Raw genomic sequence first — 19,121 nt, 5'->3', positions numbered from 1 at the left:
ACAAATTTGACTTCTTGTTACACACAAAAAGGCAAGACTGAAAACTGTAGTAGCAATTTCACCAGGCCCTGAACAGGAGCAGAGCTGGGAAACACTGAAGGAAAATGAGGAAAAGCAGAGGAGCACAGAAAAACAGAAGAAGAACAGAAGAAGAGAAAATCAGCATCAAAGGAAGATGCTCTCACAAGGCTGCCCAGGGACCAGCCAGGAAACAGGGGGGCTGCTTGGGGAGCCAGAGAAGGGGACTGGGAAGGAAACAGAGCCTACCAAGGGGATGGGGAGAGAGCTCTTTGGGGATTACAGTCCTGTGGGCAAGTCTGGAGCAACCAGGGATCACATTTTTTGAGCAGTGAACAGAAGCTGAACAAGAGGAGGGTAAAGACAAGACCCCAAAGAGAAAGAGATGGGCATCTAAAACACAAAGAGGATAAATTTTGGGGAACCAATTGCAGTTCTACAGCTCACAGTGAGTCCCCACGCTCACTGCAGGCACAGCTGGGCAGGGGATTTCACAGGCTGTGAACTCTGAACATGATGAGCTCCTCTCCCAGCCTGTGGAACAGAACCAAGAGGCACCAAGGCTGACCAGGATTTATAACCATGGTTCCAGATAAATACAAATACACTGGTCACGTTTCCCCTCCCAGATTGTTTTTCCTTTTTCAGGGTCCAGCTCTGCTGCCCTGGACACAGGCACAGCTTGTGCAGCTGCCATGCAGGCGTGGACTCTGCACAGCAGGGATGTACTCAGCTCATTATTTCCAGGAATCAGCCACTCGGTACAACGCTGTGATCCAAGAAGTGACATCACCCTCAACCACAACACAGCCTGAACTGCAGAGTAATAGCTCTTTTCCTGCTTGTAAACAGGGTAAAAAATAGCAAGTCAATACTGCAGCCCTCTTTGGCTTCAGAATGATTCAAGTTTCTCTTAAACTCCGTGTCCTTCTCCATTTCAGTGCTGCTTCACAGACTAGAAACACTGCTGCAGCTCCTACTAAAGAACAAAGTAAAGCCAACTAGGTCAACAGGAACGTTGTAATCCAGGCAAAACACTGAAAACAATTGTGAGAGGCTCCTGCTGGGCAGGCTTTGAGCAGAGCAACCCCTTACCGAGCAGGGTGAAGGCATGCCTGGTTTTCTCAAAGTCATCAGCATCGTCCACGCCATCGATGGACGTGTCCCCTCCCTGAGAAGTGTAGAAAAAGTCTTCGGCACATGCTAGGAGGGAAGAAAGAGGAGAAACACATCAGCAAGCAGTGCTTCCCCCACTGCAGTCACTCCCCAGAACCTTCACTCCCTGCTCCCTGTAAGGGCACTGTGTCCTCTGAACCAGGGTTTGCCCAGGAGGGGATGAAGCAGAACCTTGGTGGGTGGCTGTGGCTGCTTCTGGCACAGCAAGTTCAGCCAGGGCAGCACTGTGGTGTGTTTGGGATCATCTCCACCACTTGGGGGAAGAGCATTTCAAATGCTACTTTCAGTAATTTCTCATCCTGTTTTGACTGATTCAGGCACTTCAGCACCTTTTCTACACAAAGCCTTAATCCTTGGGAGCAGAGGGAATGGAGAATGGCTCCACTTTAACACCTGTGCCTTAGTGAAGTTACCCCAGGATGACACCACTAACTCCTGTGGAGGCTGAGAGGCATCTCCAATGCAAACACAACCACACTGCAGGATTTGTGCCCACTTGAGAAAGCTGCACACAGAATCCCCCTCCTTAAAACAAGGTCCAGAACAGTAAGATGTGTGCCCAAGGCTGCTGACTGAGACAGAGCTTGTCCCCTGAAAAAGAGCCCAGCCCCTAAAAAGCCTCCCCACCCCACCCAGAATCAGTTCTCAGCACCAGCCTCAGCCTGTTTTGAACTGAGGAGGAGTCACTTGCCAAAACCCACACAAACACATTTCCCAAGCATCACGAATAAAGAGGAAAAGCCTACTGTGTTACACACCAGCCAAGTGGCAACCTTTAAAATCACTTCAATCTGCACTTTCCTTGACTCAGATTTCCACCAGAAGCTCCCCATCCCTTCCCAACCCCACCACAGTCTTCTGTACTTCCAGTCTGTAAAGAAAAACATTTAATTCTTTTTGTCACACAAAGCCCTGCGACGATAATTCCACTCACTGCTGGAGCATCTGAAACAAGGGGCAGAAAATGCTGATTGGGGTCAGGCAGGCAATGTCCCTCCTGCTCCCCCAGCACAGCAGGAGCTCACCCAGCCCGTGGTGGAGCACACCACACTCACAGCTCGATGCTGCTGCACATCACCCTGCAATGCAGCCTGGCCTGACGGGGCCAGCTTTCAATTTTAAACATTCACACTGGGATCTGTCTCTGCCTCAAGTCATCCTGGGTATAACCCACTCCAATCTGGGCATTTCGAGATCTCTGTAATTATTTTAATGGCCACACCAACCCTTTGATTCACTGCAAACAAATAAAACACATTCCTGCCTTGCACCACTGCCCAGGCATCGTTAAGCTAGACACCACACTTCAAAAGGCACTCGCATTGCACATCACCATTTAAAGTCAAATATTTACTTTCTAGTTTAAAATTAAGCCTTTAGGATCACTCTGACTGAAGCCAACACTGGCTTGCTCTGCTGGGCTCATTTTTAGAGACTCTTTTTTGTTTTCCAGCACCTTGCAACATAAAAGGAAGTAATAACAATTCTTTGTATGTGCAAGACCCAAAGGAGAAGCAATAGCTCCTGTTTTTTAGATGGAAAAATATACATCCTCCTCCATGAGTAATAAATAAAAAGTGGGTTTTCACATCAAGACACTTCTTGTTTTGTATAAGCCTTGGGAAGACAAGGTTGACAGGTAAGCACAGCTCACACTCAGGAAATAAATCTGAGTTCTGACTGGTCATCTTCAAGCAGGCCAGTAAATCCAAGGCAAAGCTGGAAATGAAAGGCATCACTCAAAAGAAGGAAAAGCAAGTGAACTGTGCACCTCTGCACCCACAGACCACTGCCCAGCAGCAGCAATCCCACGGGACAAGGCTGAGCCTGTGCCACACCGACGGGAGCAGCTCCCAGACCCACCTCCCTGTCCCCAGCTGGCACATCTGACAGTCACCAGAACTCTTTGGAGAGGTTTCTCAGAGACTGCAAGGTGAGAGGGCAGGAAACACCAAGGGCACCAAGCTCTTTCTTTGGAAAGAACTTTTCCAACACTATTGGATGCCTGTGCGTGCTGTGACACAGCAAATGCGAAGTGCCACTGGGAGCAGCAGGAGATTGGCAGGCACTGGCACCAAATTTTGATTGGGAATGACCCAAGAAGGCTTCCCTGCAGGCTAATGGTCCTGGCACCCAGTCCTCCTGCACTGCCAGCTGCTGCCATCACACATTCACCCCTGAGATGCTGAAGCTGAGAGCCACAGCAGCACAAACGTGTCCTGGGAGAGGCACCAGGACAGCAAAGCCTCTCAGCCCCCACTCCAACCCGTCACCACAAACACAGATGATGCTTCTGTGATGGTAACTTCCCCTGATCCTCATGTTCCCAAGAAGGGAGCAGTGGATTCACAGCTGGAGCTCTCACACGTCAAGGCATCTCCCAGGTGGAGCTGAAATAATTTGTGCCTGAATTTTAAGATGCCAGCAGACATCATCGTTACCCAGGATATGTCATTAAAAATGAAGCACACAAGCATGGCATAAACCCTTGAAAATGTGCTCTGTGTGGTCAGTGTGCCTACAGTGACCCAAAAGGTCATTAAGACAAACTCAGAATTACCTAGAAACTGAAAGCCCCTCTCTTCATCTGCTGGGATCAGAACCTGCCTTGCTCCCTATTCAAAACAGGTAAAAAAACCTGATTTGAACCTTGCTGTTCTCTCTAAGCAACAGCAAATATTCAAGATAAGAGAATAATTAAAATTCATCCCTGTGCCACCTGCTGCAAGCACAAACCCTCTGAATCATGTGTTCTACAGAGGTTTTCCTGCAAACCCTGGGTGAAAAACCCAGCCCATCCCTCACCCAAGCTGCCACATCCCTGGTGATGGGGTGAGCAAACCTGTGCCCCAGCCAGCAGCAGAAACCTTTCAGTCCCACCTCCCTCCCCTCCTCCCAATGCCCTCCCCAGTGACCCCACCACGCCCTCAGACCCAGCCAGGGATGTGCCAGCACTTACTGAGTCCAAGCTCTTTGAATTCCGGGAGGCTTGAGGAGGCACAGAGCTGATAGAAGATGTGGTAGTTGCGTTCATCTTCTGCCTGCAGGGAAATGCTGGGTTACCAGGGGAAAAGAGGGGTCACACAGCACTCCCACCCTCTCACTGCTGAGCACAGGGACACACAGGGGTCACACAGTGCTCCCACTGCCATGTGGAGGTGGCACTTGGGACATGGTCACAAGGAAGATCAAGATTGACTGGGGACAAGGCATGCAGGGACAGGACACAGGCAATGGCTTCCAGTGCCAGAGGACAGGGCTGGATGGGATATTGGGAAGGAATTGCTGGCTGTGAGGGTGGGCAGGCCCTGGCACAGGGTGCCCAGAGCAGCTGTGGCTGCCCCTGGATCCCTGGAGTGTCCAAGGCTGGAGCAGCCTGGGACAGTGGAAAGTGTCCCTGCCATGGCAGGGGTGGATGAGCTGATCTTTAAGATCCCTTCCATCCCAAACAATTCCATGATGATTATTCTGTCATGGGTATGGCACTGCTGGGGGGACAGCTGGATTTGACGATCTTAAAGGTCACTTTCAAACTTAGTGATTCTGTGGTTCTACTTGTAAAGAGATTTTTTCTTTTTTTTGTAATCCATAGAAAAGACCCAGACTATTGAATTCCTGGAATACAGCACCCAAAAGAAAGAAAGGAAAAAGCCCCACAAGTCCTCACCTGAAATACAACCCGAGATTTTTCCAGCAGATACGTCCTCATGTTGGCACCAATGATGTGGTATTCTTTATCAAAGCCAATCTGAATGTATTTCCCAAAGCGGCTGCTGTTGTCATTCCTTGTTGTTTTAGCATTTCCAATGGCCTGCGTAAAACAAACAAAACCAAACATCAAATTTTAATTGAATTTTTGGATTTTTTTAAACACTTTGATTTGCAGTCAGTGTTACATAAACAGTCACAGCAGGACTTGAGGAAAACTCCTCCCCAGATGCAGAAGCCAGAACAGTGTGACTGTGGGGAAGGACTCTTCAATGAAAATGTGGCATCTCCAGGGTTTTTATGGAAAAGTATACAAACAGCAACGAGTATTTGTACAGTAATTAAATTATCTACATCCCAAAAGCCTGAACATTCATAGGATGCCCCCACTTTTGTTCAGAGCCAAAACCAGCAGCTTCCCTGGACAGGTCTCCTTCCCCCACAAGCCCATTTAACTCAGGGTTTTTCTGCAAACCAGGCAGTTTTCTTTTATGTTTTTTTCTGCATAGGCAATGTTCTCATCAATTTCCAATAAAGACAGGCAGGTTGCCTGGCCTCAGCAGTTAGAAATTACAGCCAGAGCTGAACACAGGCAGGAAAATTAGAGCAATAAAATTCTGGGGTCATATAGAAGAATAGTGTGCGCTATGAATTTTTTTTCTTGGATGGTTTTAAGTGCCCCCCTGGTATTGCAGCTACATTTCACAGAGGCAGGGGAGATGGGTGAGGAAAGGAGTAAACCATCAGGTTTACCAGGAGAAAACCTGCAGAAAACCAGCTGTGCCTCACCCTGGGCCAGCCACCTCTGTGTCTATCAGACAATTTGGCTCACCCAAAGGCTGAGCCAAGCCTAAGGTTAAGCACAGCACTACTAAACCAGCACTGCTGGCTCCTGCCTTGAAAAGAAAGTCACACGAGCCTGGAGTGCTTCCATGGGCTTTGGAAAAGCTCAAAATCAACTGAAGGTATTTCATGACTCCAAAATCTGTTTGGAAAACGGGATTTAGGCACTCAGACATTTATTTTCAGCATCTGGCTTCAGTGAAAGGAAACAAAGCTGCTTTTTCCCTTTCCTTTGTATTTACAAGAAGAATTCTTTTCCTTCAGAGCAGGGATTTCCCTGTAATGAGACTCATTATTCTCCAACACCCAACATTCCAACAGATCAATCAGGTTGGAAAATCCCTCTCAGTCCCCACTGTGTCACCAGCCCAGAGCTCTCAGTGCCACCTCCAGCCCTTCCTTGGACACCTCCAGGGATGGGGACTCCAACAGCTCCCTGGACAGCCCCTTACAATGCCTGACCACCCTTTCCATGAGGAAATTCCTCCTAATGTCCAACCTAAGCCTGCCCTGGCACATCTTAAGGCTATGTCCTTTAGTCCTGTTGCTGCTGCCTAGGGGAAGAGGCCAACACGTGATTGACTGCAACAGAAAACTAACAAAAATAAAAATGAATTTAAACATCCCAAACAGATTAATCCTGTCATTTTCTATTCCATGTTTGTACAACAAAAGGAGGAGATTAGGGGGAGCCATGCAGTGACAAAGGAGGAAGAAGAAGATAGAACACTAACAGTGCCAGCTGCACTGCTTGGGCTCTCCAGCCTGGATCCCCAGCTCCTGGAGGTGTGCTGGGCATACTCAGGCTCAGCTTTAAGACCACCAAAGCCAGGTGCAACCGGGGTGGTCTAAATGAGGCATTTCTGCACTGCAGCCCAGCTCCAGCACGCTGTTCTGCCATAAATCAGACCTGCCTCAAACTCCCCACTGTACTTGTGACTCACAGAGAGACAGAGCAAGGGACAGGGAGCAGGTTTTACCTCCATGATGGGGCTGGAGGCCAGGACCTTGGCCTCGATGTTGGTCTCGCTGGCGGAGCCCCCGACGGTGGCGAAGAAGCGCATGGCGTATTTGGCAGAGACCGTCTTGCCCGCCCCCGACTCCCCGCTGACGATGATGGACTGGTTCTTCTCGTCCCTGGGGAGCCAGAGCAGCACAGTTAATAAAAGCTGAACCTCCCTCAGTTCATCCATTCTCTGGCCAGCTGTTTGCGCCTCTCGCCGCGTTGCACCGCGCTGGATTTGTCGTGGATTGTAAAATGTGAATAATGCACAGCTGTGACACCTCCAGAGAAAACAGGACACTGAACGTGTCCAGGACATCTCCAGAGGCAGCAGGAACTGAGCCCCTGCATGAAGCACTGCTGCCTCCTCCACCCTGAGACTCTGGGAAGCCCATTCCCTACACACCACAACAGCCAGCCCCTGCTGCTGGGCATTTGTCTGGAGAACTACTGACAGGCATTGGCTGAGTATCAGTTCCTAATATTGTATATTTAATTCTTCCCCCAGCTCCTTCACTCAAGCATTTGAGATTCTGCTCATTAAAACACAGCCAACTCGTGAAACTCGCTTTTAAAACACAGTTACCCACAAAGATTCCTCTACACTAAAAGCACACTAAAAACACTGGAGCTGTAAAATCAAGCACCCCAAAATTGGGACACAGAAGAAGTCACTTGATTCTCTATGCAATTACATGAGCATCAGTGTTCTCACACAACTCTCAACATCTGGTTAAAGCTGACAACAACACCACAAAGCATGCCTGACATCAGCCACACCAGCAACTCATGAACTCCTAAATCCTGAGGCATGGTGAAGTCACTGATCTGAAGTGCAGAGGGACTTCACCAGACACCTCCAGGGCACAGGACTTTGCACAGAGAAGCTCAGGATGCACCATCTCATGCAGCTCTTGAGCCATGCACAGAGAACAGGTTCATCCAAATGCCTTTTCCCACTTCCAAAATTAATTATTAACACAGAACCTCTTGCACAAGCCACCATGAAATAACCAACCCTTCCCAGCATGGTACCCACCAGACACACCCCAATAATTAATCTGTTTAACACACTTGAGCTGCAAGGCAGAGGAAGGGCCAAGGCAGTACGAGGAGCTCATTTCCAGAACTGCATCCCTCCAGGAAAAGTTTTGCTGTCTCCAGGGATGCTCTGCTGCAGTGGGATTCGCTCCCTGGGGCATCCACAGCACACAGCAAACCCAGCACCTCTGCAATTTGGCTGCAGACTTTAGGAAGGGCAGAATTTTCACTGCAGGATTTGCTATAAGCTCCCCAAATACCCGAGCTCCTGGGTAAGCTTTAAGGACGCAATTGAGTGTGTTTTTAAGTAAGATCAACTTAAGCTTCCCAGACTCTGCCCTGGCTTTCATGAATCGCAGCTGAAAGCAGGCACAGAAAATCCCATACACAAGTACAACAATAAATTTATACCTTGCAGTTCTCTTGACATCAGGAAATACCATCAAAACCCATTTCAATTTAAGATACTCAGTTCAAATTATATACCAGACGAGGACAAAAGCTAAATGATTGCCATACACCACTTCCAACAAAGACACAACCACACCATTCCCTCCCTCCACTGTCAGGCACAAACATCTTAATTCCTTCTAGGCTCAAGGTAATTGGTTTGAGAGAAAAAAAACCTCAGCCAAGTCACATGCAACATTTTGGTGCAAACCATGACTTTGAGACGCTTTCAGCAGCAGCGGACTGACAAGATAATTTCCAGCTCTCTGTATTTTTCAGACAATTCACAAAGAGCATCTCAATCCATCCCCTAGCCAAGTCGCTCCCGTGGGTACCACGCACCAGGAAGGCAAGAGGAGCCTCCAGCAGTGCAGGAACACAGGCTGTGAGTGGAGCACACCCTCAGCCAGCATCCCAGAGCCCGTGTGACTCATCCTGGGTGGGGACAGCCTGGTCCTGCTAAGTCACAGCATCGTGCCCTTGGCACAGACAGCGAGGCTCTCCCACAGCCAGCTGGCAGGATCCAGGCACTGCCAATGTGCCAGCCTCGCACCTTTGGGCTTCCACAGGTGTGCAACAAACCTCTCCAGGCTGCAGGAGCAGAGGGAAAACGGTGCCAGCTGCACAGAGGGGAGGGGAACTCAGCAGCAGCCCCAGGAAGGAGCTGGATGAGCCCACAGCAGCTCATGGCTCAGCTGATGGCTGTCGTGGTTGGACTGAGCTCTGAGTGAAGCTTCCATCATCTTCAGTGAGCTGGGCTGTCAGTCTGTCCTTGCAGAGACAGGAGGAGAGGAAATAACCTCACACTGTGCCAGGGAAGGTTTAGAATGGATATCTGGAGAAATTTATTGATGGAAGGGGTTGTCAAGCCCCAGCACAGGGTGCTGGAAGTGATGGAGTCACGCTGGAAGTGTGGATGTGGCACTTGAGGACACAGCCTGGCAGCTGGACTTGATATTAAAGGCCTTTTCCAGCCTTAATCCGTGGTCCAGTGACTCATGGACAACCTCCTGCTGAGCTCCATCACTGCAATCCCACACTGGCCATCAGCAGGATCCGACAGACAAAACTCCTGCCAGCTGCCCATAAAGGGGCAGACAGAGGCTCTGGCATGGGCTGCAAGGGCGGATGAACAGCCTGTCCTTGGTCAGAGGTGAGGGAGATGTGACATCCAAAATCTCTGCAAGAGGAGCTCTGTAAAATCAAAGCTGGCTTAGAGCTACAGCAGCCCAAAAGTTGCTTCAGAATTATTGCTTCCCACCCCGCTCTGCATGACAGGTATGGCCCAAGTGGCACATTTCAGACAACATTTCCCTGCCACTTTTCTCTTGAAGCCACAAGATAAAAACTCCACCAGTCTGGGAGTGAGTCTCCAGCTAAATGAGGCCAAAATCTCAAAACATGCATTACTTGGCACCCAGACAGCACTGCTGCAAGGTAGTACTCAGTCACCTTAAATAGAAAAAACTTCTTTTTTTTTCTATTTAAGATTCAGAATTATGAGTTCTTGTTACCAACTTTGACCTCTTTCATAACTTCTTTGTTGCTATTGGGGAGGGCTAGGATGGGGAAGGCAGAGACCTCAGTTGAGAGCCCAGCTAAGGACCAATTCAGACCCAGAGCTCCCCTGGGCTTCAGATCCCATCACAAAATTGCCTTTAAGTGGCGTTCTGAGGGCTTTATGGCTCCCTCTGGATTGTCTCTTTTTAAACAGACATTTGCCAAAAGACACTGAGCCTAGTGACAAAACCATGGCCAACACAATTTGCTGCTGCTGCAGCCACTCTGCCAGGTCCCATTTTCCCAGAGTTTCTCAAGAATTTGCCCTAATGGCTGAGGTGCTGCAATATGAAATGGGCCAGGTGAGCTCTCCATGGCACAAAAAAAATACCTTTTGAATTATATAAATAACATAAAATGAAAACTGCTCTTAGCAGGCCACTCAACCTCCTGTGTTTGCAGTAATGTGTCTCTTCTGGGTTTCTCTGGATAATGCATGTTCAGACATCTATTTTCCAACTTCAGGAATAAAAGCCTTCAGGAATAAAGGCTGCAGAGCCCTTCCCTTCCTCAGTGCACAAGCTAACTGCTGGTGCCAGCAGGGGAAGATGGATGAATCCCACAGAGCAGCTGGCAGCACACAGGATGCTCAGGCAGCAGAAATGGTTAAAGCCAGGCAGGAGGTGTTTGTGTTCAGTGTGGAATAAAAGACACTGAAATGTTTGGCCACTGTGCAGGCACAGTGTGCAACACGGCTGTTTAAAATACGTTCAATTTTGGCAGCGCCAGCGCAGGGGGAAATTATTATTTAAAAGAGCCTGGATAAAATGAAGTGTTTATGGTGAACCAACACTGCAGCGTGGCAGGGCTGCCCCATCTCCTCCTGGGAGGCTTCCTGTGCACCTCAGGGCTGCCACCACAGCTTTTTATGCTGCCACAAAGTGCTTCAGGGCTCCTCTCCCCACGGCACACAGCTCACACGATGCTCAGGCTGGAAAGCCAGCACCCATCAGAGAGCAAAACAAATCCACAGAGGAGCAGAAATCCAACCAGAACTAGATCCAGAATGGTTCCTTCAATGCAACAGCAGCTCCAGAGGTGCTTTGGAGGTGGGTAACATGTATTTTTGCAGGTATTTGCCATGTTAAGAGCAATGCCCCTCAAGACCACAGACAGTAAGAGATGGTGGCGTCTCCAGCCCACCAAAACTAAGAGGGGGTGCTTTCACAACACATGGAAAATATCACGGAATCACAGAAATGCTGGGCTGCAGAAGGACCTTTAAAGACCATCTAGTAAAAGCCATGGGCAGGGACACCTTCCACTACCCCAGGCTGCTCCAAGCCCCATCCAACTCTGCCTTGGACATTTCCAAGGATGAGGCAGCCACAGCTGCTCTGGGAAGCCTGGAAAAATTCCTTCTTTATATCTGCTCTAAGAGTCTAATGGATACCATTTTTAAAGGCAACATCTAAAAGTGCTGCCCGAGGCAAACAGAAGTAATTTGTCTATGAAGAGAAAGGGCACTTCAGATTCCTTTGCTGATTAGCACTGGCTGCTAATTACCAGCCTTTACACCAAAGGAACGAATTTCCCTGCCTGTTTCACCTGCAGCGAGGCAGAGAACACTGCTGTGCTCAGAGGAGCCTCCAAACAGCCTGGGAAAGGTGTGGGGAAGCATCCACACCCCAAGCTGGACACAGCTCTGCACTGCATCCACTGCTCAGTGTTTCTGTGTGCAGCTCCCATCTCTTTATCTGATCAACCCAGGGCAGAACATCCCTGGAAAATTCTCACCTCAGAAAAGGAGAGGGTTGAGCCACAGCAGCCAAAAAGGGTTGGAATCCAGGGATGGGTCTCCCCACCCCTCTGTCTGAGACAGAAGAGACAGGCACACCTCAGTGCAGGTATTCACACCCTCAGCCTTCAGCAACACTGCCTGAAAACAGCCCTTGAAGACAAACAGACCCCAAATGCTCTTCAGACACACAGCACCAGTCAGAACTTTTCCAGAAGTTCCAGCTTTCTTTAAAGCAATAATCCAAACCCAGGAGAAGGGACTCAGAACATCTAGGATTTGTTTTCACAGTCATCCTGCCAGAAAATCACCACTGGCACACTCAGCTTAACTGCACAACTTCACCCTGGTCTCTGCAGTAGAAACACAGCTTCTCCAAGAGGGAAAGGGATCTGGAATAAACGAAGGCAGAGCCAGACCCTGTGAGTAACTGTCAGGGGTCACTCCAGCTTTAATCCCAGATCTGACACTAATTCTCTGTGTCGTGGAACGAGTCAGTAAGTCTCTCCACCATGGAAATCATATTTAACCTACTTCTTTCAGGTTGCTTGGAGGATTAGTGTTCATAAAGCAATCTGAAGATTAAAAATCCTTTAAGTACTGCAGTTTGAATTGAGCCTGACCACAATGAGAACACCCACAAAAGCCCCAATGCATTTCCCTACTGACAATGCCAAGAATGAGCCTAGCTGCAGCACTGTGCTGGTAGAAACATAAAAAAGCAATAATTTAATTACCACTGGATTGAATCCTTCAAGTGCTAATGACAGTGATGAAACACTGAGACAGTACAACTCTACTTTCAAATTAACAAACAGAAGTTGCACTCTGGAGCTAAAAATCAGAGTTTTTAGCGCTGTAACAGGAGAGAAGCCATCTCTGAAACAGCCTCTGAAGCCAGGATTGTTGACATTTCTGTGGGATAACTGGAATTTGGAGCAGCATCGCTGTTGAGAGTGGCAGCAGCTTCTTTTATTTGTTGGGCTTTTAAATCCCTGGCATTGTCACTCAAGATAAAGAGAAAACCACAACTTTGGGGCAGTTACACTTTTCCCTGAGAGAAACCCCAGAAGATACTTTTCCTCCAGTTGAACAAGAATGTTTAAGGACTTGTTTTGTGTTTGCATTTCCAAATATCAGCTGCAAATGCACACTTTATGCTGCAGCTGCTGAAGTCAGCAGCACTAACAGGACAGATTTTCATGAGCTGCACAATAATTTGGGTGATTTTTCACACTGCATCTTTCATAAGTGGCATGGATTACCCTGTGCAACCTTTTTTGGTCCTCCTTTTTTTTTTTTTACACAGAAAACTATATTTAACATAGATAATTTCTTTTTTTTGTAGGGATGACTTTTGATACAGAGGCACATACCAGTGGGGGAAAATAATATTGTTTTCAACAACAATCTACACCCACATCAGAGCTTCAAAATACATTCTGGTCACAAAGAAAGAGTTGGATTGCAAGGAGGTGGACTTGAGTTGAACTTGGTTATCCTGATGGGTCCCTTCCATATTCCATGGTTCTGAGATGCCCTGGGGGGGATGTTTTCCACAGGGTCCACCCTGCACAGCTTTGGAGCCCATCTGGGATTTCAGCACGGAGACAGGGAGAAAATGTGGCCTTCAATGCCTCAGTTTCTGGGAAAAAGCCCAAAAGCAGCAGTTTGGCAGACCAGGCAAGGCTCAGCATTAACCCTCTCCTGCCCAGCTCAGCAGGGCACGGCTGCTCTGTGGGCTTGGTCTCAGCTTTAGGAAGGCTGGGTTTATGAGCATTAAACAGCGTGGGACACAGGGACACGGTGTCTCTGCAGAGGTCAGAGTGTTTTCTTGAGGTGTTCCAGCACTCCAAGAAGAGTTGGGACTCCCCACAGCCCCCAGCCCATTAATGCCCCTTCTCCCCCAAACGCCTCGTGCAGCCGCCCCTCCAACAGCACAGAAAATCCTCAGAGCTCCCAGTTCCTGCAAAATGCTGAGCTGTCTCCAGTCTGGATGACCTTCTTGCTTTGCACACCCCACTGGGGAGGAACACAAGCTCCTCAGCCTCACGGAAACGAGGCCAGCAATTCTTTTGTGGTTGTTCCCAGCGAGAGCCAAACACGCTCCCGGCCAGTTTCCTCAGCTCTCTGGCACCCTGATGCTCTTTTCTGTGCTGGGATCACACCACAGAGCATCCCTGGCGGCAGCCCAGGCCACCTGCCAGCTGCTGGAGCACTGCAGAGGGAGGAGGCTTGGGATTGCATCCTCCCAAAAGCATCACAGGAGGAAGGAGCTGAGGGATGCTGTGCCAGCAGATCAGCTTTGGAGCACCAGGAGGACAAGCTGGGTGTTCTTCCACCCCATGCCACCCCCAGAAAGAAGGGACAACCATCCTAAGCTACTGCTGCCACCCCGCCATCTGACTAATTACAGCTGATGAACATCAGGAAAACCCCCAAAAGGGATTTTCAGAAACCACGCTCTGCGTTCCCCACCCTGACACCTCCGGAATTTCACTGAGGATGTGGGGTGGCAAGCAGTGACTGGGGGGTGGGCAAGGCCAGCCACAAGTCTTTGGGCTCTGATGTAATGATGCTGCTCATAAATGCTGTTTTGAGTTTTGAATGTTCGGAATGTTTCCTGTTTCGGATGTTTAGTGATGCTGGTGTTACGGCTGCCTCCCCTCAGAGCTCCAACAGCTCTCCTGCATCACAGCAGAAGTTGCATGTTCAGTGTAGGCTGTTGTCCCTCCTTCCTGGTCAGTGATATTTCACACACTCCTCACTCTCAGCAGGACACTGGCCCTTCTCTACCCTAAGCCTTCCCATGCCAGGTCTGTCCCATTTATGATATTTACGATTTTTCTATAAGGGAGGTCTCATTTATTATTAAATCTTCTAGAAAATAGCATAGTCCTTCTAAATTGCCAAAAAGAAAAAAAAATTACATTTTTAAAAAGTTTATTAGTTGGCCCCTTATCCCCAGAGAATCTCTGTCCTCTCCCATAGTAACACCAGAGGGTCTCTCCTCCAGTTCTTTGGAAACATTTCCTGGAGAGTCTCCCAAATTTTTTTTTAAGATATATCACTTTGGGAGAAGAAAAGCAATCCCTGAGGTCTTATGCCAGCACATTTAGGGAATAGCTCTTGCAAAACCTCTCCCCTCATCCCTATCCCATTTTAAGCAGAAGAGAACCCCCTTAGTTTTGCAATTTCCTAAATTCAAGGCGCTTGAGTTACTTTTCTTCTGGTCCCCTTTTTGGACCAGAGCTTTATTCTTGTGCTGATCCCTGTTGCACAGCTCAGCCCCACAGCTCCCTGCAAGCCTTCTCCCAGCCTCATTCCCCTGGAGACTAAACCCTCCCCTGCCTTTAATATAACACAGGATTCAGCCTTATTTACCGTGCCAGTCTGATTCCCTTTGCATCTCCGTCGGGGGTTAATCTCTCTTTTAACTCCTGTCTGCTCTCTCTTTGTACGGCTTTAAATCCTGCTGTAAAAGCTTGAAATCTGAAGTGCTATGAAAGGGCATCCCCCACCGTGCCCATACCCTCCCTGAGTCTTTCTGCAGGGTTGTTGCTGCAATTTCTGCTCCTCTCCAGCTCCAGCAGAAAAGAGAGCAGTGGTCAGCTCAGGCTGCCCCTGCAGGACACGGACATTTCCCCTGTGGCTTTAGGGAGCAGGGATTCTGACAGTGCACTGCAAAGCCTGGGTGCAGTAACTCCTGTGGGAATCCTTAAAATCAGAGGGTTTTGGGAAAGCTGCAAAAAAGCAGGTCTCAGAAACAGCACAACTGCAATTAGAGCTGAGAGATTTGTCAGCAGAAAAGTTATAGGAGATGCAGAAAGCAAACACAAATGAAGCACTGGTCTGTGTATTAAAGCTTGGCTAGAATAACCCCCTAAGCTGCAGAAAAGTATGTCCAGCAAGATATTAGGAAGGTCTAAGCTTAATAATGGAGCTCTGTGCATTGTATTTTAAGGCTTACAAGCAGGTGTTGTATTCAAAATAACAAACGTTGTTTTAACCACAGGTATGAGAACTTCTAAGGGTTGGACAAAACTACTGTCAATATGCTTTTGCTTTTAGTGATGGGCCAAAAAACTTTGAAAGTGCATTGTAACATCAGGTCATGAGCTGCTGGCAATTTCCCATTGTCCCAGCCATGTAATGAGACTGATGCTGGAAAATAAACAGCTCCAGACACGCTCCTCAGCAGTCCTGTCCTGGCCGTGGTTGAGTGCATAACTTGCAATAGAAATGGAAAGCCACTGCTAAACAGAGTTACCTGCCTGCAGCCCAAGTGCCTGAGCACCTGGTGACAGAAAAAGCATGTGGGCAGCGGGGCTGAAGGGAGGAGACACCCGATTTCCAATTCACAATTTCCAATTTTCACAATTCAGGAACTGCACAACAGATGCTGAGCCCGGTTGGAACTGCAGACACCAGGGGTTTTCTCAGGTATTCACTGAGCTGCAGTTCAGACAAGACATGCAGAAGTTGAACTCATCCATCAAATCACTCCTGCACTCTTTATTTTACTTCTTGTGCAAGAACTCTCAGCAGCACTGTGAGCAGATCCTCATTTCAGGGAGGAAACTCCAATTTAACCAACAGGTCACCAGGACAATTGCCTTCCCACTGACACAGCAAGGGTCAGGCGAGGTCAGCAGAGCCCTTCCACTCTCCTGCAGGACATCACAACGTTCTGCAATTCGGATTCAGCAGCTCCACATGGAACAGACCCAAGGCATTTTTGCCTTGCAGGGATGCACCTGTGAAAGCACCAGCCAGATTGGATGCACCAGCCAGTAAAGCCCACGGCATCTGACCCAGACCATGAAACCCAGGAGGCTTTCACAAGTTTTTTCCTTTTTTCCTTTACAACCTGAGATCTCTGCCAGGTAAGAGCTGGACACTGGAGCTCCTCTGTGTTCATTACCTGAACTGAATTACCTGCTCATTGCATGCTGCTGCCATGGCACACCTGCTAGAGGGGAAAAAATGCTCCTAGCACAGAGACCCAGAGGTGCCACATGGAAAACACACAGAAGGGGTTGGCAGCACCTTCAGTGTTTGATTTATGGTGTGGGCAAAGATCACCCCTGCTGTGCTGGACAGCCTTTGGAGGGCCCATTCTTCTGCTCCACTGCCCACAGCACACGCCTCTCTCACCTGGTGATGTTCAGTTCTGTGTGCTATTAAGTACAATGCATGGGTTTTATTTAAGTAAATACATAAACACATGAATAAATAAATAAATAAATGAATAAATAAATAAATAAATAGATAAATAAATAAATAACCCACCAAAAAAATAAAAAAAGGAAAAGAAGATTAAAAAAAAATTTAAAAAAAAAAAAAAAGAGAAAGAAACGATGAAACAAAAGCAACAAAACCAAACCAAGGGGGGAAAAAATCAGAAAACAAACAAACCAACAAACACCACACCAAGAAAAAAACTTCACCAAACCCACAAGCCTTACGTGGACTAGCAACTCCTGGTTTGTGCCCAGAATGAATCCAAAAAGAAAAGACAACAAAGACAAAACGTCCACTGTAGTGATTTTCCAAAGAGACTCAACCCAACATCATGTGAAAACATGGTGACCACACTGAAAAGTTGAGGTGGGAAGAATTAAAATGCAGCTGTAGACAAGAAGGGGAATATCTAAGTAAAAATACACCTGAAGCTCCCAAAGGCTGGGAGGGGGAATCTGATGTTGCACTGTCACATCCAAACTTCCTCCAGGGAGCTGGAAACAATCACTGGGTCACATTCAGAGAGGGACAGGGGTCAGAGCACGAACCATGGACTCCCTGAGGTCAGAAAAGTCTTCCCAAGGTCATGCACTCCCAGCTGTGCCCCATCCCCACCTTGTCACCAGCCCACAGCTCTCAGTGCCACCTCCAGCACCTCCAGGGATGGGGACTCCAAACCTCCCTGGACAGCTCCTTCCTAATCTTGACCATCCTTTCCATGGGGAAATTCCTGCTGCTGTCCACCCTGAGGCCGTTCCCTCTCCTCCTGTCCCTGTTCCCTGGGATAAGATCCCAAATCCCCCCGGCTGTCCCCTCCTGGCAGGGAGTTGTGCAGAGCCACAAGGTCCCCCCTGAGCCTCCTTTTCTCCAGGCTGAGCCCCTTTCCAGCTCCCTCAGCCCCTCCTGGGGCTCCAGCCCCTTCCCAGCTCCGTTCCCTGCCCTGGACACGCTCCAGCCCCTCGGTGTCTCTCTTGTCCTGAGGGTTCCAGAGCTGTCCCCAGCACTGGAGGTGTCCCAGCAGTGTGGAGCATGTGCTGCTCAGGTCAGGCTGACTGCAGCAGAAATGCAGGTTTTCAAGAGGGAGTTTTTGCCAGACTCCAGGCTCCTGCCCAGAGCAATGACACACACGGAAATTGGAGCCAGGATGTGGCACACAAGGGATCTTTTGTTCCTCTGCGAGAAAAGCAAGAATCAGCCAGGGCATCAGAGGCTGTGCTGGCTCTCGGTGTGACCATGGCACAGCTGCCAGACTGCTCCAAGGAGGGCAAACTCCTTCTGTGTTGGAACCCTGAACCCTGAGAGCTTTGGGCTTTCTGTGCTGTCTGGCACTGACCCCCTGCAGAACTCTGCTTTTGACCTGGAGAAGGCTCCAAATTTGAGTGATGGTGTTAAAATCACTGGGGTGTAGTTGAATAAAATATGTGATTTCACATGGTGAAGGGTTTGGAATTTGGAGTTTTTAGAATATAGTAATGGGTATGGGACAAGATGGAGTTTTTTGGGTGTTGTCTTTTTTTTGTCCCTTCTTCTTTCTAATTTCAAGTAGCAGTTTTTGGTTGGACAGTCAGTGCTGCACTGCAGGTCACAGGAGTTGGGTTGTTGGGTCAAAAGTATAAATAATACAGGTGTTAGCTCTTTATTGGATTGTTTGGCTTTCAAAGACCTTGTAACTGGCTAGATTTGCTCACTATTAGTTGGGAGCTGGAAGTGCTGCAGAACTCTCTGTACTTGAGATTTAATAAACAGAATCTGAACATGAGAAAATTAATCTCCTTCATGTTTTTCATCCTGACTCTGAGTGAAAACCAGAGAAAATGAAGCACTAATTAAGCAGTGCAGCTAAACCCACTATTTCTGCAGCCCCCAACCCCACTGCACCTCTCCAGGACAGGACCCTGACCAGAGGAGGTGCCTGCAGCCCATCCATGTCCCAAGGCACTCATTCCTTCCAGCCCAGGGCCACCAGCAATCACCAAATGATCCATCCTTCCACGATCCCAGCACTTGAATGCTCCCCTTCCAGCCACAGCACTTGGAGCAGATTAACTCCAAGCTGCTCATTTTGTTTAAAACAACACTGTTTCAGTGCACTGAGTGTGTTTAGTCCCACACCAACTATCTGAGGAGTTCCTAAAGAGCTGTGAAAATTAGAGGATGTCACATTTGAGTTGTAATCACTTGCCCTTTTTTTTGTTGTGTTGTGTTTTTTTTTTTTTAAGTTGTTTCACATACAAGTGCTGCAAAAGCATTCTCTTTGTGAAAAGCTGGTACTTAAAGGGGAGTTCTGATGCAGACTGAATCCACTGTAGGTGTTCAGGTGCTTCATGAACAATTTTGATT

General features: G+C 48.3%; 1 protein-coding gene across 2 annotated transcripts in view; it reads right to left on the bottom strand.

The window, feature by feature from the left end:
• The window catches only part of MYO5B (myosin VB), a 143,337-nt gene that overhangs the window by 83,588 nt on the left and 40,628 nt on the right, over positions 1-19,121 (bottom strand). For both annotated transcript variants that reach the window (XM_033085915.2, XM_033085916.2), the window contains exons 5-8: positions 6,726-6,882; positions 4,862-5,005; positions 4,154-4,235; positions 1,114-1,221 (exon numbers count right to left, since the gene is read on the bottom strand). In XM_033085915.2, coding sequence (XP_032941806.1) covers positions 1,114-1,221; positions 4,154-4,235; positions 4,862-5,005; positions 6,726-6,882 — 491 coding nt within the window. The remainder of the gene's footprint in view (positions 1-1,113; positions 1,222-4,153; positions 4,236-4,861; positions 5,006-6,725; positions 6,883-19,121) is intronic.

Source organism: Catharus ustulatus, chromosome Z (assembly GCF_009819885.2).
Source record: "Catharus ustulatus isolate bCatUst1 chromosome Z, bCatUst1.pri.v2, whole genome shotgun sequence".
Lineage (NCBI taxonomy): Eukaryota > Metazoa > Chordata > Aves > Passeriformes > Turdidae > Catharus > Catharus ustulatus.
This window is presented reverse-complemented; position numbering and strand designations above follow the sequence as displayed.